Below are 22,430 nucleotides of genomic sequence, written 5' to 3'. Positions count from 1 at the left end.
CAGATACACGAGCCAGGATCCTAAGTGCCTGGTTAGTTCTGATTCCTCTGGCACCATTCTAAATTCCTTTGGGCCTCTTTTCTTCCCCAGCAAGAACTTCTGACTCTCACTCTGCATGAATCTTCTTAGCATTCCTTACCAAATACCCAGATAAGCCCTGGAACCCTCTCCTCATTCCTGCAGCTCTTCCTGGTTTAGGGCTGGGGAAGGGTGAATGTGGCCAGACCAAACCTACACAAATTGGCCTGCCACTGGGTCTTCTACAGGCTGGGCACCCACTTCTCTCTCAGTTCTTCATGAATTGCCTGCTGTATATGGAATGAAATTTTTCCAGAGCTCAAGAACTAATCTTTCTACAGAAGTTTTAGAGCAAAAAAACCAAGTATACAAAGAATCCATCATACCACTTTCAAGACAGAAAACATCAGTTGGGGACAGATAAGACTAAGGCTTGTGGTATCTCTGTCCTCGGTCCAAAAAGCCAGATTTGAGCCTGTCATTTTCTTGTTCCAACATCTCTAATGGGTGTCCCTTGCCTCTGGAATAACCAAGCTCCTGGGCTGTGTCTCAGAGCCTCCACAATCTTGCCCCAGACTACCTCTCTTGCATTATGTCTTACCACTCCTCTACAGAAGTCTTGACCTGCAGTCCAGGCAAAACAGACTATCTGTTTCTACCTAATTGTCCTAAACAATTTCCAGCTTCCCACACTTGTGCATAATTCAGTCATAGGACCAGTAACATTTTATTGCACATCTCCCCCTAGACTGTGAGCTAGGGACAGGGTACAGACTATGTCTGATTCATCTCTGGGGTCCTACACCTTGCACAGGCTTGGCGCAGGGCAAACACTCAATAAATGTTTGTGAATGAATGGAAACATATGAAGTTATTCTTCCCTGAAACTGTTTTAGTTGGACTCTTATTAGCAGACAAAGCACAGTCTGGGTCACTGCCAAGAAGTAGAAAAACTGAAGAGAAAGAAAAGAAGCATGACCAATGTGATCCAAGCAATGGAAAATAGGTTTTAAGAGTGAGGTAAAAGAAACCAGGGCTGTTTAGCCTGGAGAAGAGAAGATGAGGCCTAACTCGATTCTGGCTTTAAGTACACAAAAGGATCTCATGAGAAAATCTTGATCTCATCCTCCCTTTATAATCAGAAGGAACATTTCCATATTCACGGAAAATGGAACAAGAAGAAATGGCTTAAGTTCCAGCCAGAGTGGTTTAAGCTGGAGAGAAAGAAGAATCAAATTAGGCACCACTTTCCAGAGATACTGTTATTGTACTTTTTGGCAAGTGAATTGGAGGGGTCTTGCTTAGCACTTTTGTTGAAGGCTGTGCAAAAGGGAATAAATATGCTGCTCTGCTCCTGTTTACTGGGGAGAGAGCTGAGGGAAAACACAAGTCAGGTAAGATTTTCTAATGAGCCACTGACTTTGACCCTTTTCCTATAGGCACTTTCTGTCATGTTATGCTTTGCAACCCTGTGATGGAAGAATCTAGTATTTCAAAGTTTCCTGATGGGGCAATGGAAAGAAAGAGAAGGCAGCAATGTCAGAGTAAGACAGTAGGGAAAATGGCCCTAATAAATATACTTTGTATAAAATCAATACCTAACTGGACATTAATAATAATTGCTAATATTATTACTATTAAAGCTAACATTCATTGAGCACCTACTATGTGCCAGGCCCTGTGCTAAGTGTTTAACATAAATTATCTCAATCCTCATGACAACCCCATGAGGTAGGCAATATTTGTGTCCCCATTTTACAGATGAAGAAACTGAGACGCAGAAGGTTAAATAACTTACCCAAGTCACACAGCTAGCAAGTGACAGAGCCAGGACTCAAACCCAGGCAGCCCAACTCTAGAGTCTATACACCTAACCACCCTCTCCCTACAAGAAGGACGAGAGCCTGGAATCTAAACCCTAGTCTCCCTGAATCCAGGTTCATTTTCTCAGCTGCTTCCTTCTACTGCCCCAAGCCAGGAAGAGCAGAGCAACACATGACACTAGCAAGAGAAGAGATCTCAAAGTGAACTCAAAGAGCCAGTATATAATAAAGAAGCTGAGATTGAGGACTCACAGATGATAAGGAGCAGAAGCAGGACCTGAATGTCAACCTCCTGACTCCAAGTGTCATCCTCTTTCCTCCATTATAGATTCTTGTTGAATTTGAGGGTGAGAAAATGAAGGAACAGTGTGTCCCAACGGGTTCTCTCCCCAGATATTGTTGTAATGAACTGCTAATCTCACCTTAGAACCTATGCCTGAAAACAAGAGTGCCAGCAGCCTCTGTAAACTGATCCTAAGATTCTACTAGCTAAGGATGGCAATGCACTGATTTATGGTACTACAGTAGCTGCCAAAATGCTCACATATTAAACCAATCAAGCAGACCTAGACCAGGCAGCTTCCATACTAGGTCAGTGGTTCACAGTTTAAGCCTGAATTGGACTATTCCAACAGCCTCCTCATTGATGTCCCCATTCTGGGATCTTCTTTGGTCCAGACTAGCCTCCATTCTGCAGCCAGAGTACACAGAGCCCTAGTCATGGCATTCGGAGCCTTGCAGCATAATGGAAAGAACAAGGGTCTTTGAATCCAACACTCAGTTTGGACCGAGCTCTGCCACTTACCTGACCTCGGGCAAGTCACTTTAATCTTTCTGAGGTCTGGTTTCTTCATCTTTAAATTGGGGATAGATATCCTCATATTAAAGGAGTGTGAGGATTAAATAAATTATAGTGTGTAGAGCATCTAACATATTGTAAGCTGCAGAACAGACACTCAATAAATGTTAGTGTCCTTCTCCCTACTCCCTTCTATATGTTTTGGCCACAACCCATCATTTCAGCTTATTTCCCCTCCTCGCCAACCCCATTCCTCTCCCCAACACACACACGTACACACACGCACACCCCTGTTCATTTCTACCTCTAGACCACTGCTCAAGCTGCTCCTTCTCACAGGAATGAACTTCCTCCAAGGCCCAGCATAAATTTTCCACCTTCAGGAATCCTTCTCTGGACCCCCTTTGGTCACATTGGGATTGACTTCTCCTTTTCCCAAGCTCCCACTTTGTGTACATTCCTTACTACATTTACCATAGTCAGTCTGATTTCAGTTATTTATGTACTTCTCTGTCTTCCCAACTACCCTGAAGGGACAAGGCTCTGAGAAGACAATTACATACAGGAGGGCGGGAAATGTGTTTTCCTCTCTGCATATTTCTCAATGTCAGGGTCTTGTACACAGCAAGAGCTCCATATGTGTTTACTGAACTGAATCTTGCCACCTTTGACTGGTAATCTTTACAGAAAGATCATGGACTGAGTTTATTCTAAATCTCTGCATTTGCAGCCTGAATTGATAAACATGTAATTTTTCAAGTATACTAATATTCCTAAACTAAGATCCACTGACACGCATGTTGGCTGTTTCATTCCTTCATCCATTCTTTCAACATACTGTGGACTCCTTGCAAGGCACCGCTCCAGGATATAGGAGACATTGCTGGGAGGATGACTCTCACTCACAGTGGTAGAATAATCTGGGAGCATGCTCTTTGGAGAACTGTTCCATCCCACTGGTTAGGAGATGACTGCCATTAAAACCACACTGGGGGGCCAGCCCGGTGGCGCAGTGGTTAAGTTCGCATGTTCCGCTTCAGTGGCCTGGGGTTCACGGGTTTGGCTCCTGGGTGCAGACCTACACACCACTCATCAAGCCATGCTATGGTGGCGTCCCACATACACAACAGAGGAAGACTGGCACAGATGTTAGCTCAGGGACAATCTTCCTCAAGCAAAAAGAGGAAGATTGGCAACAGATGTTACCTCAGGGCCCACCTTCCTCACCAAAAAAACAACAAAAAAAAACCCAAACCACATTAGGCCCAGCCCCGTGGTGTAGTGGTTAAGTTCATGTGCTCCGCTTCGGCAGCCTGGGGTTCACAGGTCTGGATCCCAGGCACAGACCTACGCACCACTCATCAAGCCATGCTGTAGTGGCATCCCACATACAAAACAGAGGAAGATGGGACAGATGTTAGTTCAGGGCTAATCTTCCTCAGCAAAAAGAGGAGGATTGGCAATGGATGTTAGCTCAGAGCCAGTCTTCCTCACACACACACACACACACACACACAAACATTAAAAACCAGAGTTGTGGAATCAGAAAGTAGATCGGAATGATTCCTATCTACCCAGTTTCCAAATTTATAAAATAGAGTTTTGAGATGTTACATATAAAGCATTTAAAACAGTATACGCCATATAGTAAGCGCTCAATAAATAATTATATTAACAACGTAGTACACTGGAAAAAATCAAAGAGTCAGGACTTTTCACTTCTAGTACCATCTCCACCAATGACTGGTTCCTTGTGCAATCTTAATCAAGTCCTTTCCCCTCTCTGGGCCTTTCCCCATGTGAAAAATTAAGGAAGTAGAACCAGATGGTTCCCAAGCTCCTTCTACCTTCAACAATATATATTTTTCTGTGATCAACAAAGAGCCTTCTGTTTCATATGCTGAAGCTGTTGGCAGGGAAAAACGTGAACTTGTAGCTGCTGGTTCCCCAGATAGAAGGGGCCAGGGCCAAGGCCAACAGCAGGACAACTGATCAGTAAACCATCTGTGTGCTTTCCCCTGCGTGAACTATATCACACTAAGTGCAGGTCCCTGAACAGAGCACCACTTCCCTTCCAACTAAACTCACAGCAAAGGCAAGACAAGAGCTTGAAAACAATAGCAACAATGAAGAATCCTGCCTTGTGCAGAATTCCTGTACTGTCTTGCATTTGATGCCTGTAATTAGGGCATCATTAACCTAAACTAGGGCTCTCCTTAGGCACACAGAGAAGGAAAAACACAAAGGCCCACTCTGAACCTGAAAGCTCATAAAACAAAGACCAAAGCAAATAAATAAAAAATGTCACTGACTCATTCAGCCACAAACACTGCAGTGCCCTACTATGTGCCAGGTAGAGGAGGGATGAAACAGACCTGGTCCCTTGCCACCAATGTACTCAGAGTATATACGGGGTGACATACCCCAAGGCAAATTGTGATCAGAGCTATATTCGAAGAGCAGCCTCTGCTAGAGAAGATGGGAGGGTGGCAACTAATCCAGCAGGGGGATCAGAGAAGCTTCACTGATGAGGTCACGGGCCTTGAAAGATGAGAAGGAGGAGGGAACTCCAGGAAGAGGGAACACAAGCAAAGGAACACATGCAAGGAGTGTGAGGAACGAAAACTAGTTTATTTTGACTGGGGTGCAGGGTGCAGGTTTGAAAGAACAAATGGAAACACGGCAGATGACAGGTTTGGGAACAGATTATGGAGGAACTTGTCTATGAGACTGAGGAGTCCAAACTCTATATAGCAGACGACAAAGCCCGCCAAGGTTTCTGAGCAGAGATATAACATGATGAGAACATTGTCTCAGGAAGATCACATAGGTACCATAAAGAGGATGCAAAAGGAACCAAGTTACTAGATTACTATGGGAACACATTACAGGGGACCACAAGTGCTTCCTAAGCATGTGCTGGAATCCAACTGCTCCTGTTGACAGAGCTTCTCTCTCCCACGGCTCAGCTTCATGCAACCGGAGTTTAAGAGGTGCTCACTTGCCAGGCCCTCTAACCATCAAAATCTGCTAGGGAACAGGCCTCCCAGACAAAGTCAAGAACCCAATTAACTCTCTGGATCACAGAAAGAGAAGCCCGAAGGTGGAGAAGCTGGGGGGTGGGATGAGGATCAAAGTCTCCAGCTGGCCCAGCCCATATAAAAACCCAACCCTGGGTCTCCTCTTTACATCACTTCCAGCCTAGCCCTCTTGAGAGGGCTGAAGTGAAGGGTAGTGGGGCTGAAAGCACCTGGCTGCTGGCCAAGGATCCAGTGAGACAATGTACACCGACTGCCCAGCACAGTGCTTGGCACACGGACAATGGTCAATATGCATTAGCTCCCTTCCCATCCTGCAAGGTCAGTTCCACCTATAAATCCCACTGAGGCTTCAAGAGCTACCTCACCTCAACTGTTCCCCCAGGGCCTCTCTACAGTACCCCAGTCCAAAATCACCTAGTTCCTAGGAATCACAGCTGCCATGTATTCAGCACCCATTTTGTGACAGGTGCCATACCAGGTGACACATGTAAATCCTATTCAAACTTCACAAGGACCCTACTATGCCATTTTACAGGAGAAACCAAAGCTGAGAGAGGAAATGACTTACCCGAGGACACACAGCTAAGAAGTGGCAGAGGGGAGATCCGAACCCAGGCCTGCCTGTTCCAAAGCCAAGCACTTCCAGCACCTCACTCCTGTCACCCGCCTGACCTCGGATCTGCTACTGGCCATCTGACAGGTGGCCTGGAAACTCCCACGGAGAGAGACTGCGCCTGACACTATGACTTCTCTCCACTCTACGGCCACCCGCGCATGTCAGGAGCTTCTAAAGGAAAACAGTTAACTTTAAAATAACGTAGTACACAGAATAAATTCCTCACATGAAATACTATTCATGATGTTGGACTTCCTGAGCCCTGAGCCCAGCCATACAACCCGGTAGGGACTGAGTCTCAAACCGGCCACAGGCTGAGCTGCGACCTCGGACACCTGTCACAACCCACGCCCGACCCCAGGCACGGGCTGAGCCGGGACGGGGGACACACGCTGCGCCCTGAGCTCGTCAGAGACGGAGCCCTGAAGACAGCCCTAAAAAAGTGTCTCCTTCGGCGGTCCCCTCGCAGCAGAATCGGGTCGTGACCGCGGGCCGGTCTGAAGGCCGAGACCGCCCCGTCCCGGGCACACCGACTCCTTCAGACCCCCGCCCCATTGTGCTCGGAGGGATACCTCGCCGTTCTGCCTTCACTTCAGCTGACTCTCCACGTCCCGGTTGGCGCGCACCCCCACCTGCAGATCGCTCCGCCGAGAACGCGGAAGAGGCGGTACCAGACCCAGGGGGCGGGCCCGACTGGAGAGGGGCGTGAGGGGGCGGAGCTGCGCATGCGCCTTGATGGCTACTCAGGGAGAGGGTGGGGCGGGCTAAGTAAATTGCGCAGGCGTGATAGAAAGGGGCGGGGAGATTGCTGGGGTAGGGGGTGGGGCTTAGCTCCGTTCGACGCTGCCGTTTCCGAGTGAAGTCGTGGACGCCAGGGAAGCGTCCCGGGGAGGAGGCCTGGCAGCTGCAGGTGTAATTAACATTTACCGAGAGCTTCTGCATGCCAGGAAGGCATTTTTAAATGCCTTTTACTTATGGGGAAATGCTGCCGGTCTTTTCTAATAAAAGAGCTAATTCTGTAAAAACTCTTAATATAAAATTACATGCCTGTAATTTCACCATGAGAGTTTCTCCTTGAGTAAATAAAGCATTACCCCCAGTAGTTTAAAATAAAAAACTTAAAAGTTCATTTCTTGGAGAAAACCAACTGCAAATAAGGTAGTATTTCAACCATGCCCCGTCCCTCCCCCAGGCTGCAAGTGTGATGAGAGAACGAGAGCGCTGACTTAGGTTTAATTCAGATCCTGACTCGAGTGTTTCCTCCGCTGTGAAATGGAAGTCAGCATCCCTTCCCTGCTTGTCTCAGGATTGTTGTGAGGGTCTGGTGAGCAATGCTAGTTAAAGAGCCTCCTGGACTTCCTTCCCATCATCCACCTGACAACCGTTTGTTGCCTTTCCCCCTCTGGGCTCAGTTTCCTCATCCTTTTGATGGAAGGAGGTCGGGAACATTCAGGGCTTTGCTAGATTGCTCAGTCTGGGTGAAGACTGAAGAGGGAGACCTTCTTCCAGGCTTCCAGAATCCCTCAGTCTGACCTGAAGGCCCGTGTATATCCTGACCTCTCTCACCATCATCTTCCAGGCTCACCCAAGCTTCATGTCCTCAGAGGCCATGCTGGTCTGTTCCCCTCTCTGTTCCCTGAATGTCTCAATAGCTAGCTGGCCCTGAGTCACTCAGGCCTGTGTTCCAATCCAGGTTCTCAAAATTTTTATGTCCCCCACATGGCAACCAAGTTCAGTTAACGCCAGAGATGAGGGCTCAGGCAGGGATCCCCCAAATCAGGCAGAGCTCCACATAGCTCACAGAAGTAGGGATGGGAGTGGCAGCAGGAAACCTCGAAGAAGCTGCAGTGTTCTTGAGGGCCAAGGGGGGTGGCAGCCTTGACTCAACAGGTGGATGCTCTGCCCCAAGGTGGGAGAATGGTTTGCTTCCTTGTTCCCTGCTCCAAATATTTTTATGGATCCTGAGCCAATGAGAAAACAAAGCCTTCCACAGCCTGGCTGCCCCCACTGTCCCTCTATTCCCAATACACTGCTTCTCCTAGCACCCTCTCCTGCCAAGTTTTGCCCTACAAGGGGCTCTTTTCTCTGTGTTGCTGAGAACCCCGGCTCTCCCTGCTGTCTCCTCCTTTCTCTCTGATCTCTCAGACCAGATCTGTCTGGTCTTCTCCAAGCATCCCTCTCTGAATTTTTCCAAGCAGTTTTGTGATGGCTTCCTAATGTACTCAGAAATTCCCTTGTAAGGTGCAGGGCTTGGCCACACGGTTCTGAGATAAATCTATCCTCACTGCCATGGTGTATTTCAAAACAACTATGGGCCCAGAGCTGGAACTCTCTAAGAGTCTGAGCTGTCCAGTAATTGAAGAGGTAATAAGTGACCCGTCATAGGAGGTGTGCAAGCAGAGCCACCTTTTAGAATGCTGGACCCGGCCTCCTCTGGTGAGCCAGAAGAAGGGGCAGCAGAGTGGAGGGCCTTAGAGATCCTAGAGCAGTGAAGGGAGGGATACTGGGAGCCAGGAAGGGAGCCAGGCAACTAGCCCAAGACAAACTTGATTCAACAAGCTATTATATGTCAAGCATTTAGCACTGTACCTGACACATAGTGAGTATTAGCAATTATTGTTATCATTGTGAATGATCCACAGACTGTGAGTAATCAAGTTTAGAGATCAATCAGTTCCTCACTCCCACACCTGGTCAAGAAATAGATGAGGAAATTGAGGTCTAGAGGGGAAAGGGCCGGCCCTGGTACCTCAGGGGCTGCGCGGGGACTGAAACCCTGGCCTCTGCCTCCCAGGAGGGCATGAAGTCAGGCTGTCTCCCCAGGTAGAGGAGAGAGCTCTAGGTGGGCCTTTGCTGAGTCTTAAGAACCAAGCTGGGCCAGCCCCGTGGCTTAGCTGTTGAGTGTGCGCGCTCCGCTACTGGCTGCCCAGGTTCGGATCCCGGGCACGCACCGACGCACTGCTTGTCCGGCCATGCTGAGGCCGCGTCCCACATACAGCAACTAGAAGGATGTGCAACTATGACATACAACTATCTATTGGGGCTTTGGGGAGGAAAAGGGGGGAAAAAAAAAAAAGAACCAAGCTGTTTTTCAACTCTTGTCTGGGCACTGGATGGTAACCGGCAGTGGAATGACAGCAAGTGTCTCCCGGGAATAAGCTCAGGAGTCAGCCCCGTGTCCTGCCACCCCCACTTTGAGCTCTGGCCAGCACCCAACAAATAGCCTTTTCTTGAGAAGGGCTTCCTCTGCTGTGATTAGGATTAAGACTATTTCTGTTGTCGCTTAACCCATTAGCTCCAATAAACCACCCAGATTAAGGGGGTTGGGTAGGAATAGCCAGTGCCAGGTGACCTGAGCTGAAACAAGGAGACTCTCCCAAGAGACTGAGTTCCCTGAAGGCAAGGGCCAGCCCTCCCTACTCTGAGGGTCCTAGCCTAGCCCAGGAGTTCTGGGTCCAGAATTCCCAGAGGCCTGGGAAAACCTTGCTGTCTCCACCCAGGAGAGCTAGGCCAGACCAGACCACACTAGCCAGCCCTCCACATGGCCGAGGATCTCAGGACAAAAAGCCCTCCCTGCCCCATTTGGCCCAGTTCCTTCCACAGCCTGCCCAGGAGCCATGTGGCACTCAGACCACAGCTTCCCACCAGTGCCGCTTTAGTTTGCCTCCTTTATTTTACCAAAAATAACAATAATAAAGTCTTCCCTCTATTTCACAAAAATAGATTTCGCCCCTACCCCCGTCTGCAATCAGCAATGGCCACAGCCTAGAATTCATCTCCCAGTGCAGTCCTCCCTGGGGGAATCTCTGACCCACGCCCTCACCCGAGAGTCTCTGGCAAAGCTGCTGGGCCAGTGTGTTTCCAGGGAAACTTCTCCAGAGGCAGCAGTCCCAGGTGCAGCTGGCTGGCCCCAGGAGCCCCATCTGCTTCCCCAGAGATCAGGCAGCTGCTGGGCCACGGAGACAGGCATGATTTTGGAGGTTTGGCTCAGCTGACAACCTCAGCAGACCCGAGAGGTAGTAGGGCACTCTGGCATCAGACTAGACATCCTTGCTCAAAGCAGGAACAGCTGTGTCCTGGAGACAGCCTGTCAAACCCTCTTTCCACGTGCATCTCATCTTCCTATGTAGCAATCCACAGGCCCTGGGTGGGAGTCAGGACCCCTGGTTTCTACTCCAGCTCCACAAAAACTTTGCTGTGAGGCCTTGTACAGCTTCTCCCTCCTTTCCTCCTGGCTTCAGTTTCCTCCTGTGTACGTGGATGATTCTGTGAGTGAGACTGGATGATCCTCAGGTCCTTTCTGGCTCTCCATCTGGCCTCCCAGTGTGGAGGCTCTGGGAGGGGAGAGCCCTGTCTCTGCCTCAGTTTCCCCACCTGTGGGTCTGGGCACAGGGCTGGGCAGGGGCCTGCTGAGTAATGGAGTGCTGAATGAACACCCCAGTTTCTCTGTGGACAGCTATGCTCTGAGATCCAACCAGCTGGAATGTCTCAAGAATGGTTGGGAAGGAGGCAGGATCTTGCAGAATAAGGACTCTCCAAGCCTGGAAGAATCCACTCACTAGCTACACGGTCCTCGATGTCCCACGATGGGAGACAAGTCTCCAGATTTCCCAGTTCAAGTTCCACTAGCTCCTTGGGTTGGAGGATTATCTTGTGCTGGGCTTCAGATCCTGGGAGCCAAGTCTATAGATTCTAGGAGCTAGACTGGAGCATGATTCCCAATTTAAGGACCAGGAGACCTTTGTAAACATGACAGATCACTCCCAATCCCCAGGAGGCTGTCTATAATCAAGCCTTCCTACAGGCAGAGGGATGAGTGAAAGGATAGCTGATGAGCATTTCCGGCTGAGCAAATCAGAACCTGTGACTGTGGTGGGCCAGGGGTTTAGGTACCCAGGGCAAGGCTCCCCTTCCTACCTCCCTGCAGCTCCCCAGAACTCATGCTTACGGAAGACAGTAGCCTGGAAGGTTCAAACATAGAGCTACATCTACAGCCACATTTTGTGTACTTACACACATGGTCAGACACACTGAGTGGGGACACTGACCTGTCATCACTCCTACAGTGGTCATGGTCTGATGGTCCCAATCCCTGCTCACTTTCTTCTTTCCTTCCTTCCTTCCATGTACCTAGTATTTATGGAGGGCCTACTGTGTGCCAGGGAGGGTCAAGGGAGCTAGCTGTCACAGACATACCCCACAGTCAAAATCATACACACACACACACACACAGTTATCTGTGCTTACTCACACACAGGCTGCTTTCTTGTATCTTTCTTGCCATCACCTCAGCCACATCCACATTTTCCAAATACACTTGGGAACCACCATGGAAGGGTCAAGTATCAGAGCAGAAACTCTCTAGCCTACCCCGCCCCTAGACTTCATGCCAGAGGGTTAGCTGTTCCTTCCCTTCTCCTTGCCCACCTCTAAGCTCTCCCCTTCCCCATTCATAAGCAGTCGGGGAGACATGTGGGCAGACTTTTGAGAACCAGAAGTCCAGGGGCTTTGGGTGTGTGGAGGGGTCCCAGGGCCTGCAGGTTCCTCTGCCACCAGACTCCTGAGGGTCCTCTCCCCTAGCCACTCTGTACAGAGATAATCCATCTGACGGGCAACAACGTCCAGGCTTGGGCTCAGTGACAGATCCGCTCTGTCATCTCCCTCTGCAGAGACACAAGGTGAGAAGTGGTCAGTCAGAGCTCACCCTACCAGACAGCCCCTTCCCAAACCATAGGGCCTGCTTGCTCTCCTGCTTCAGCCTGGCGCCTCCCTGCCCCGCTCCCAACTCCAGGCTGCAGATCTGGGTTTGTAAGCTGACACTTGAATGAATTCTCTATTAAAGTGCAGAATCCATGGTTAAAAGAGTTGCCTTCCCCTAATTTATCCACCTGGGTACTGGATTTTCTTAAAGCAGGTAGCCTTTGGATCTGAAGACACAAAGGCTAGCCCTGCTTGGGGAAGGCAGTGGGGGCCTGGCCTCACCAGTGGCTCCAGCTCCCGCTGGTCCACCAGGCTGAACTCGCGGATGAAGTAGTAGAAGTGCTTGTAGCAGGTGTTGACATGCGCCTCAGCCCCCATGCTGAGGATGCTGTCGAAGTGGTGGATGTAGACGTGGACAAAGACACGGAAGAGGCGGGTCAGGATCTTGGTGCAGACCTGCTGGAAGTTCTTGGGGAAGGGAACTCCTAGGAGCGGGGATGGAGAGAAGTGGGGGGATCAGCACCCTGATGATGAAACTCTGCCCAGCCCTGCCCTCCCCGACACAGGCAGCCTTGGCCCAGGATGCCCTCCTCCCTAGCACACTTCCCTGTGAGAGACAGAGAGAGATCATGACCACTTTCTCCCATCCTTCCCTTTTCAATGAAGCACAAATTTGACTGTGCCTCTCCCCTGCTGAAATACAAATCTTCTTCCACATTTTCCCCTCACCCCGAGCAGGACTCTGCAACCTTGTTGGGGTCACTGACCGACCAACCCTTCTTAGACTATGATGAAAGTTATGTCCAAATTCTCCCCAGAAACATGTGCATCTGCAGATGTTCTCAAATGATGCCCTTGGATACAATTCCAAGGGGAGTTCATCAACATCTGGGGTCCACTTTTAAAACCATGAGCCTCAGGATTAAGTCCTGACTTCCCAGCGTGGCGCCTGCACAAGGCCTTTCATGATCTGATCCTGACCTCCCTCTCCAACCCCACCTGGCTCCTTCCTCTTCACAACATTCACACAGCAGGCCTCAGATCCCAATCCTGAGAATTACTAAATCTTCAAAAACTAGTTCAGACATCTCTCATTCATTCATCTATCCAATCACACTTAGAAAGAACCCTCCATCTACGAGCCAGGCCCTCTGCTGGGCCCTCTGTACCTTCTGCCTGGTATGGTAGCCATTCTACATATGATAAGATGGAGGTGCATAAAGGTGGAGCCACTTGCCCAAGGCCTCATAAGTATTCATCAGTATGGACTGGAGGCAGGATTCAAACCCTCCTTGCACTGCACTGCAGCACCCCTCAGAGATAAATGCCACACACCTTGCCTGAGAGAAGCTCCAGGAACCTGTGAAAAAGGCACAATTTCTACACAGCCCCCGACACTCAAGGTGGAGATCTTGGTGGCTATGCCCGCTTCTCTGCTGTGGCAGAGCCATCCCAAGGTTAAGGCACAGGCAGCTGGGGTCTCACCAGCCCGGGGAGTCAAGGCTAGAAGGGAATAAGAGCCCAGACACAGCCCCACACTGGCCCACCCCACTCCATGGTGCTCTTCTCCTTAGGTGGGGTTGGGTGGAGTTGAGCCCTGCCTCCCTGTGAGCCCTTCCAGGCCCAGCCCAGGTCCCTCAGACTTGTCCTGCCCATCTAGACTTGGGCCTGGACCCTAAGAGACCTGAGCTGCAGTTCTGAATCCCTCCTGATTCAGTGTGCTGTCCCTCTCTTGGCCTCGGTTTCCTCCCATGTGAAATGAAGATTCCCATTGTTGGGCATGATAGTGCAGGAAATGGCAGGACCCCAGCTGCGGAGGGGCCGTGGGCACTGAATTGTGACTCAGTGCCCAGCTTCCCTCTACATTCAGACTTCTGCCCTCTGGGCTTGACCACCCTGCCCCACCCATCTCTGATTCCCATAGCCTTCACAAGGATGAACATGAGGCCAGGTGGGGGTGGGGCTGCTGTGATGAACACAGTGTCATGCCTGCTCAGCTCCTGGGCCAACACCCCCTCTTGTTGCCCTTGGGTGGTGAAGCCTGGCCAGGGTGACATCACTCATTTCTCCTTCCCACCCGTACCTGCCCAGGCTGCCCAGCTGAGATAAGAGAAGGCCCCATGGCTTGGGCCTAACAAGGGAAAATTCTGCCCTCAGAGCCCTCTGAGGAGATACCACCTGGCCCACCCAGTCCCCAGCCCCTTCCCTTTCCTGGGGCCAGGAGTCAGAGGGAACTTCCAGGAGGCTGCAAGTCAGATCAGCCCAAGCTTGGCAACCTACTAGGAGCACTCTGAGCCACCTGTTTTGGAAGGTTCTGAGAATCACAGTGGCCCTGCCAGGTGGTCCCTAGAGGGACATTCAAGTTTCAGACAAGAAGAGCCCCAAACTGGGAGTCAGTCAGTCCCAGCTCAAGATGCCTGATCTTGAGCAGACACTTAACCTCTTTGAGCCTCAGTTTTCTCCTCTATAAAATAGGGATGAGGGGCCAACCCGGGGTTCGCAGGTTTGGATTCCCGGCACCAACCTACACACCACTCATTTAAGCCATGCTGTGGCGGCATCCCACATACAAAACAGAGGAAGACTGGCACAGATGTTAGCTCAGGGACAATCTTCCTCACCAAAAAAAAAGATAGGGATGAAAATCACCCCCCGACCCCGAATTGCTGTATCAAACTCCATGCCTCATCTGTGAAATGGATTCCAGTGGCTCTGTCCCTCCCTGGCCAGGCCTGACCTGCCCATCAGGTGGCACTCACCAATGCGTGTGGGAAAGACATCCTCGTCATTGATGAGGCCCTCGATCCAGTCCATGAGCAAGGCCATATAGCGTGGCGCTGAGAGCTTGGCAGGCCGCCGGTACTGGCGCTCGTCCTGCCAGCGGTACTCGTAGCGGGGCCCTCCGGCCATGACCGGGCAGCTGGTCTCGCTGCAGCGCTCCGCCATGGTGCCGTAGATGAGGTTGATGCGGTTGAAGAAGTCCACCACGTGCACGGCGATCCAGTCATCGATGTTCTCGCCAGGGGGCAGCCTCACCACGCTGCGCAGGTCCAGGCCTGACTTAAGTGATGCCTGTGCCTTCTTATACAGCTCAAAGCGCTGTGTGCCAGGCTCGAAGCGCTTCCGCGGCCGGAATGTCTTGTCTTTGGCGAACACCTGCTTCAGGCACAGCGCCATGGCCAGGCTGGGTCGGGGGCCAGGGGTCCAGGGGCAGGACCTGTGGATGACCCGCTGAGGCCAAGGGCACAGGGGAGCACGGTGGTCAGATCCTTACCAAAAGGGCTTTGACTTCCCAACACATCATCTCCCTCTCACTTCTGAGCTTTTGGCCAACCTCTGCAGCCTCTGTCCGCAATCTAAATCTTCCTCATGCCCTTGGTCCAGCACCCCTGCCCTATTTCCAGGCTACCCTAGCCCCTGCTGCCAAGCGCCCACAGCCCTCCCATCTTGTTTTGTTTCCTCTCCACTTTCATTGCATCTTACAGAGGGCTGGGCCTGGGCTCTAAACAGGTGCTCCTCAGACTTGCGGTTGACCATTAGAGAGGTGGCAGAGGCTTCCTGCAGGCCCCTCAGGAGGCAGGGGCCTGGACGTGACAACCTCTGGGGGCCTCATAGGCCAGCTGGTGCAGCGTGGGAGAGCTTGGCCGCATTGTGCTAGGCAGAGGGGATGGGGGAGGGCCCCGCCTTTGGCTTCCTCTGGGATATCCCGTAGTCCATCCGGCCACCGGGGATTCCCAGGGAGCAGGAGAGACTTTTCTACCAAAAATGTCCTTTCCTTTCATTACCCTGAAAGAGGAAAGAGCTCTCATATGGCCAGCTGTGTGGCCTCTGAGTGTGGCCACAGGCACTGGAGGAGAGGGGAAGGGTGGCAGGTCTAGAAGGGTGCCACTTCCTCCAACAGTGGCTGGAGATCCTGCCCCCAAAGCTAGCCTCCTCCAGCCTGAAACCCAAACCCAAACCCAAACAAGCCACTGGCCCCTGCCACAGCCCCTGCCATTCAGGAGACGTTCTAGAGCACCTACTATGTGCCTAGCACCGGGAGGTAGGAGAATGCAGTCAGATCCACCCAGCTGGGCCCATCTAGAATTCAGACAAATTTGCTTTGCCTTTTAGAATTGAAGGATCTCAGACTCAGAACAGACTTTGGGGACAACAATGAGAGCCCGAGGCTTGGAGGCAGGAGTCCTGGGTTCTAGTCCCAGCTCTACCATGGCTGGGTGACCTCTGTAGCAGGCATGGAATTGGCTCATGCAACTTCCTGGGTCACTCTGATACCTCCTGGGTCACTCTGGTACAGGCGAGGTTTCTGGGACTCCTGGGGCAGTCATCTCACATCTCATCGCCCCTGTGAGTGTGTGAGCTCTTGGGAAATGCAGACCTAGGTACCTGCTGAGACTGGAACTTAGGCACAAACTGAGCACTGGCCCTAACCCCAGACTGAGAACCGAGCTCTGGCTCCAGGCTGAACTCTGACCTTGCCCTGACCCTGGTCAATGTGAGTCCTGGACTCTAGCCCTGGACTGAGGCTTGAATACAGCCAAAAGCCTGGCCTTGGCCTCAGAGCTGACACTGGAGCCTTTTCCCTTCTCATATCTCTAGTAATGCTGCGACAGGACTGGGGAAGGAATGATGGGAACAGGGTGACGACTGTGTATAACCAAAGACACAGCACATATGGGTGGGGGGGGAGGTGTCACAGCAGGTAACAAGTCAAGGTAGTAGAGGAGAAGTTTGGAATGAGGGTTCTTCCTTGTACCCACATCAGGCAGGCCAGGAGGGGAGAGTTAAGTAAAATGAGAGGAGTTTGGAGAGTAGGGGCAGGTCTCCCAGCAGAATCTTGTCTTTTTGAAAAAAACCTCAAAGATGTGGCAGGTCATCTTATCCATCCTCTGCCCCTTGACTTCTCACCCAAAGAAGTCCCCAGAGTGGGACCTGAGCTTCCTGACCCAAGAGGAGATTTCCACGCTTTACTTGCCGCCTGCGTTCTAAATTCTGCTTGGGCAGGTGGTTCCAAAATCGCTCACACTAAATTCAGGTGAGGTTCCTGGGTCTCCACATTCACACAGCCCCCTTGACTGAAAGTTACCAATAGACTCTCACCCTGGCATTCAATACCGCACCCTACCTTTCCTGCCCCACTTCCCTACACCCACCACCCTGGGCTTCCTCCTGATCCCTGAACATGCCCCCCACCCTCCTGCCTCTGTGTGTTTTCTTACATTGGTCCCTTTGTCTGACTACACATGGTCAGGTGGAAGGCTACCTCCTCCCACAGGCCCCTCTTCTGAACCCAGAGCTCCTTCTCCTTGGGTGGACGCTGCTCCTTGGCCATTGCTGTCCCCCAGCCTAGGTCAGAGCCTGCGACACAGTTGATGCTCAGGCTTCAAGGAAAGCTTAGAATAAAGAATCTCGGGGTTGAAATAGGCCTGAGAGATAATTGGTCCAACCCACTTCTTGTACAGATAGGGAAACTGAGGCCCAGAAAGGGGACTTGAGGAGACTGTGTTCACATAGCAAGTTACAGGCAGGGGATCTTCAACGGCAGAAGAGGGAACTGGGAAAAGGTAGGGCTCAGCCCATGACAACGAGCAAAGGGCCATTTTCCTGCACTGACTTGTCGCTGGTCTGGTGGAGATAAGGGAAAAGGATGGGAGTGCAGGAAGAGGGGACACATCTTCCCACCGACTAGACCAACCTAATTCCTGCTCCTCCAACACACTAAGCACCCCTCCTCTTCCCCCACAAGCAGCTTGGGTGTCCTGACCAGTGAGCCAGAGTCCCACCTTCCTGCTGCAGAATTTCAAGGTCTGGGCCCTTCTCCAGGAAAATGTAAGCTTGGGTGTGGGGGGATTGATAGGTGCCCTTCCATCCATGCCACTTGTTTCTTCACTTTCCACTCCCATGCCCTTACTGAGTTTCCCTCACAGAGCCTCTGTCCCCTCCCTGAACCCTGGCAATTCCCCCTCCTAGCCAGTTTCCTAACTCTGGGTGTCCTTTTACTCCTAAAGTGGCCAGTGATGGCTCACACCCTGAGGGGGGATCTGGGCTTCCCAAATGAAGACCACAAAGTGGCCCTGACTGTTTCTAACAGTTAGCCCCCTGCCAGGGCCACACCTGCACTCCCCAGGCCTGGCCCAGGATCTTGGCCAGGGGATGGCCCCAGTTTGAACCCAGAATCCAGCCTAGGGCAGTGCCATGTGGCGGGCGCCCTGCAGGGCAGAGATCCAAGAGAAAAGCAGAGGCAGAGACTCCATGCTCTTCCCTGGCGCTCGGCCTCCCCCGGGACCCCCCGACCCCCACCCCTCTCCCTCGCCCAGCTGCCAGGACAGACCGGTCGTAGGACCCATAGGGGCAGGCCTGACATTTCCGCTCCGAAAGACACGCCCCTTTCAAACACCGCCACCCCCTCAACCCCGACTTTCGTAGCTTTGAGCCTCAGACCCCGGACCGAGGACTGCGGCCAGCCTGCCTTCGGGCGGAGGTCGCCTCCGGACAGTGCCACGCCGGGGGCAGTCGAAGAAATGAAAGTGGAAGTAAGGCTGGGCCGCGTGCGCGGCGGGGGCGCTGGGGCGCGGGCGCTCACTCACGGGGTCCTCGTCTGGCCGCGGGGTCACATCCCCAGCGCCGTGGGTCGCCTTCTTCTGCCAGTCCTCCCGCCCTGCCGGTTCTCTCGCCTGTCCGCCGGCCTGCCCTGCCGGGTCGCTCTCGCCCTCCCGCCCCCGAGGCGACGCCGGCTCCGCCCCGGTCCTCCCCGGCCCCGCCACGCCGCGGTCCAGGGGCGGGGAAGGGGCGGGGAAAGGCCCCCCTCCCCCCCCCCCCCCCATGCACAGACACACTCTCTGTCGCTTTTCCGTAAAGTCCATATCGCACTTCCAGCTTCCCTAGGTGGCACTCTCAGTGTCTCAGACTTTTTTACCAAGGAGGCAGCCTCAGCTTTCTCGACTGTAAAATGGGGACAAGCTCAGCTTCTGTCTGGAGCAGAAACAAAAGATTTGCTAGATAATGGTGGTTTCCTTTCCCTCCTAGAATCAAGTGTGTCTCACTTGTCCCTGAGTTCAATAAGGGATCAGGTCTGCCCTATACACTTCCATGCCCTCAGCTCCTGGCAGAGTGCCTGGCACATAGCAGGCACTTAGTACCCATTTACTGAATGAATGAATGTCTTGGGAATCATGAGTGAGTCCCTCACCCCAGCACTTGGCAGTGAAGAGTGCTCAAATCACAGACTTTCACCTCCTCCACCAGGGCTGGCGTCACTGCTCAGACTGGGCTGATTCTCCTCACTCCTCACCCAGAGTCACCCCATTTCCCACCACCTTCAGTTCCTGCTGTTCTCACTTTGGAATATCTTCTTTTTCTCCTTCCTTCCAACCAAATCCAAACCCTTCAAGACCTGATCCCCTCTCCTTACTTGTCTACCTAGGTTCCTCCCCTGAGGGCAGACAGATATCCTACACCAGCTCAATGCACACTGTGGGCCCCAGGCCCAGGGACCAGTTGGCTGGTTCTGTCCTGGGATGGGAGGGAAGGTTGGAGATTTTCTAGGGTAGAAGGGCCAAGACAGACAGATGGGCTGCTGAAGTCACCCTGGAGGGGTGTGGGAGGTGAGCAGGAGGAGGTAGGGGAGAGCTGGAGGCTGGAGGTGGGCATTTATTGTGGTGCAGATGCCTCACTGGGCTCCCCTTGTGTCTGGATCTTCTGCTTGCTAGATGGCATGAGAATACACTGGATCCTTAAGAATCCCAGCTCACAGAACCGAGGATTTATTCTTTTGTTGAGCATCTACTTTTGTCCCCGTATAAAGTTTTCTTTTTTTTTGCTGTCTGAGTCTTAACTCTGCCCCAAATCCCCTATAAACAAACATTTGCGTGCTCTAGTGTATGCAGAAGGAATTCAAACTTAGTCTTTCATTTGTTTGATATCCTAATCAACACCCGTTACTGAGCATGACTCTGCACTGAGAGCAGGGGATCAGGTGATGAAGCTGCCTCAGCCCCTGACCTCAGCTGACCACAGGTCCTCAGTGGGGGACGACACACAGAGATAACACAAAGTCAGAGCTCAGTCTTCTATAAGTGAGAACACTGATGGCTAGCACTTTCTAAGAGTGAGGTTATCTACAGGAAACATGTGGAACACCCAAATTGGGCACTTTGAGGAGAGTTTCAAGAAGGCATCATTTAGAGGTGTAGTCAGGGTATATGTAGACCACACAAAGGGCTAGCAAGAGCAGCCCTTTGCTGTCTACCCTAGCCTGAAGGGGTGCTGGGAGGGAGTGGTAAAAGTGGGAGCTATGAGGAGGGGGCTACTGATAGGAGCTGTGGCCTAAGCTCGAGGGGCATACCCAGCCCACAGCAATCATACTGTGAAGGACTGGGGGAAAAAGGGGCCTCACTTCTCTCCCTCGCTCTGATCTCTGGCCTGGTTTCCCCACTGGCCAGATCCTACCCTTGAAGCCAAAGACAAGGGAACCTGTTGATGCAGCACATAGAGGTCGGCCTCCTGGGGCCTAGAGCTGGGGGGAGGAGGGAGAAGTGTGCATCTGGGTACAATGGAAGGCACGTAGCACATGGGCTCAGGGACTTGACTTTACAAAGGAAATAGAAACTGCTTGTGCTTTCTTTATCATTCAGTTCTAAATATTTCATAATTTTATTGTCATTTCCTCTTTAACCCATGGATGATTTAGAAGTGTGTTTTTTAGTTTCTCAGCCTATGGGAGGTTTATGTTTTTCTTGTTGACTTCTAATTATGTTGCATTGTGGTTGGAGATCATGGTCTGTAAGATTCTTTGGAATGTGATGTGACTCCCTCTGTGGCCTTGTCTGTGGTCATTTGCTGTAGCTCCGAGCTGGGTTTTATAGGATGGGCAGGAGTTTGCCTGGTGAAGAGTGAAAAGCACAGAATCTTACATTGTGGGAAATATAGATGATCCATTTTGAAGGAACTTCAGAAGTTCCCAGCTCATCCACAGAGCCCCTGGGTGTCAGTAAAAGTGGACAGACAGGTGGAAAGGAAGCCAGGTGGAAGGCTGGGAGAAGCCAAAGATAGTCCAGATCTCTCAAGCACCTGTACCCCTTCCTGCAGCTCTCAGTCTGGGCTCGAGAGACCGTGTTCTTTCAGGAGGCTCTGCTGGGGCTGAGAAGACCCAGACCATGGAGAACAAGGTTCTGGCTTTATCATGTATTAGCCGTGTCATCTTGGTTACTCCTGCCCTCTCTGATGGCATGCTGTTCCCTGCCACTGTGTCCTGAGTATAAGTGGCTCCAATAAGGCCCTGTCTCTGAAGGTTGGTAGGAGCCAGCGAGAAGCTAGTTGAGGACATACCCTCTCCCACTGCACAGCCCAGGCTCCTCGATGGGAGCTCTAAGTGGCACCAGAGTGGTCTCCAGACCCGTGCTCCTGCCCTGCTGTGTGTCTCTGGGAAAGCCTCTGCCCCCCTCTGGACCTCAACTGGCCCATCTGCATCACAAAAGCATCTTCCAGCCATACCATTCCAAGTGCCTTATTGGGACCAGCTTCCTGCTCCTGCCCCTGTGGGCCTGTACAGTGACTCCACTGATACAGGGTGGCCTCTCCCTGGGGGCTCCCCAGCCCTTCCTTTGCCAGGAAAAGTCCTCCAGCCCCACTCCTCTCAGAATGAGCTACAATATCCCCAGCTCACTCCACCAGGCACTGGCAGGTCCTGTAGCCTGATGGGGCCTGCCTCTCTTCACTCTCTCTCCCAAGAAAAAGTTTCTATTCAGCTTCTGCCCCGCCCTGCCCAGAAGACAGGATCTCCCATCCTGGGTCTCCCATGCTGGCACATGGAGGAAGAAGCGAAGGACACCCTCATGGCAGTAAGAGGAATTGAGGTTCGACTTCCTTTACCTTGAAGAAGACAATGTTCAAGGGAATGTGACGGGGAAGACAAGGTTGAAAAGGATATACATTAAATTTCTGTGTGACCTTGGGCAAGGCCTTTATTCTCTCTGAGCCTATTTCCCCTTCTGTAAAACAGAAACAATAACAACAACAATAATATGTGCCCCACGGAAGAGCTGTGAGGATCAAATGTGAGAGCCCTTGTAAGCAGCAGAAGGCTGTGGCCAATCTTTTGGGGGTGCTGCCTTCAAGCACCCAGAGGCTTTTGCGTAAAAGAGGGATTGCACTGTTCCTGTGGTCCTGGAGGACAGGGGCAGAGACCTAGGACAACACAGGAGGAGACAATCAGCACACCAGAGCTGTCTAACCACGCAGCCTGGATGGCTGTACTCATTTCTCGGGAGGGAAGTGTGCACACTCAAGTGGCACAGCCCCCTGTGACACGGGCTTCAGAGGGTTTCAGTCTCTTTGAAGAGCAGGAGGACCCTCCTGACCCTGAGAACCTCAGACTCCAGTCTCTGTGCTTCAAGGTCCTCCTCCCCCCCAGCTCCCCATCCACCCCTTGATTT

At 51.8% G+C, this 22,430-nt stretch overlaps 2 protein-coding genes across 8 annotated transcripts in view; both read right to left on the bottom strand.

The window, feature by feature from the left end:
* The window catches only part of MKNK1 (MAPK interacting serine/threonine kinase 1), a 42,194-nt gene extending 35,226 nt beyond the window's left edge, over nt 1-6,968 (bottom strand). For 4 of the 7 annotated variants that reach the window (XM_087445997.1, XM_087446000.1, XM_087445999.1 and 1 more), the window contains exons 1-2: nt 6,870-6,952; nt 6,250-6,468 (exon numbers count right to left, since the gene is read on the bottom strand). The gene's annotated coding sequence lies outside the window, so the exon portion shown is untranslated. Of the gene's footprint in view, nt 1-6,249; nt 6,469-6,869 lie in introns of all 7 variants that reach the window. The other 3 variants (XM_087446003.1, XM_087446004.1, XM_087445998.1) reach the window with 2 other exon arrangements.
* A 2,977-nt stretch (nt 6,969-9,945) lies between these two features.
* MOB3C (MOB kinase activator 3C) lies at nt 9,946-18,704 on the bottom strand. Its single transcript, XM_087445996.1, has 4 exons — nt 18,585-18,704; nt 14,757-15,228; nt 12,280-12,482; nt 9,946-11,960 (listed from the first exon to the last, which is right to left on the bottom strand). Exons 2-4 carry the CDS (start codon nt 15,172-15,174, stop codon nt 11,931-11,933), a joined length of 651 nt encoding a protein of 216 aa, XP_087302122.1. The 5' UTR covers nt 15,175-15,228; nt 18,585-18,704; the 3' UTR covers nt 9,946-11,930.
* Between the last annotated feature and the right edge of the window lie 3,726 nt (nt 18,705-22,430).

This window comes from Ceratotherium simum, chromosome 22, assembly GCF_057802395.1.
Source record: "Ceratotherium simum simum isolate JZ-2026a chromosome 22, ASM5780239v1, whole genome shotgun sequence".
In the NCBI taxonomy this organism is placed as follows: Eukaryota; Metazoa; Chordata; class Mammalia; order Perissodactyla; family Rhinocerotidae; genus Ceratotherium; species Ceratotherium simum.
Note: the sequence above shows the minus strand (reverse complement) of the source record. Positions and strands in the feature narration are given on the sequence as shown.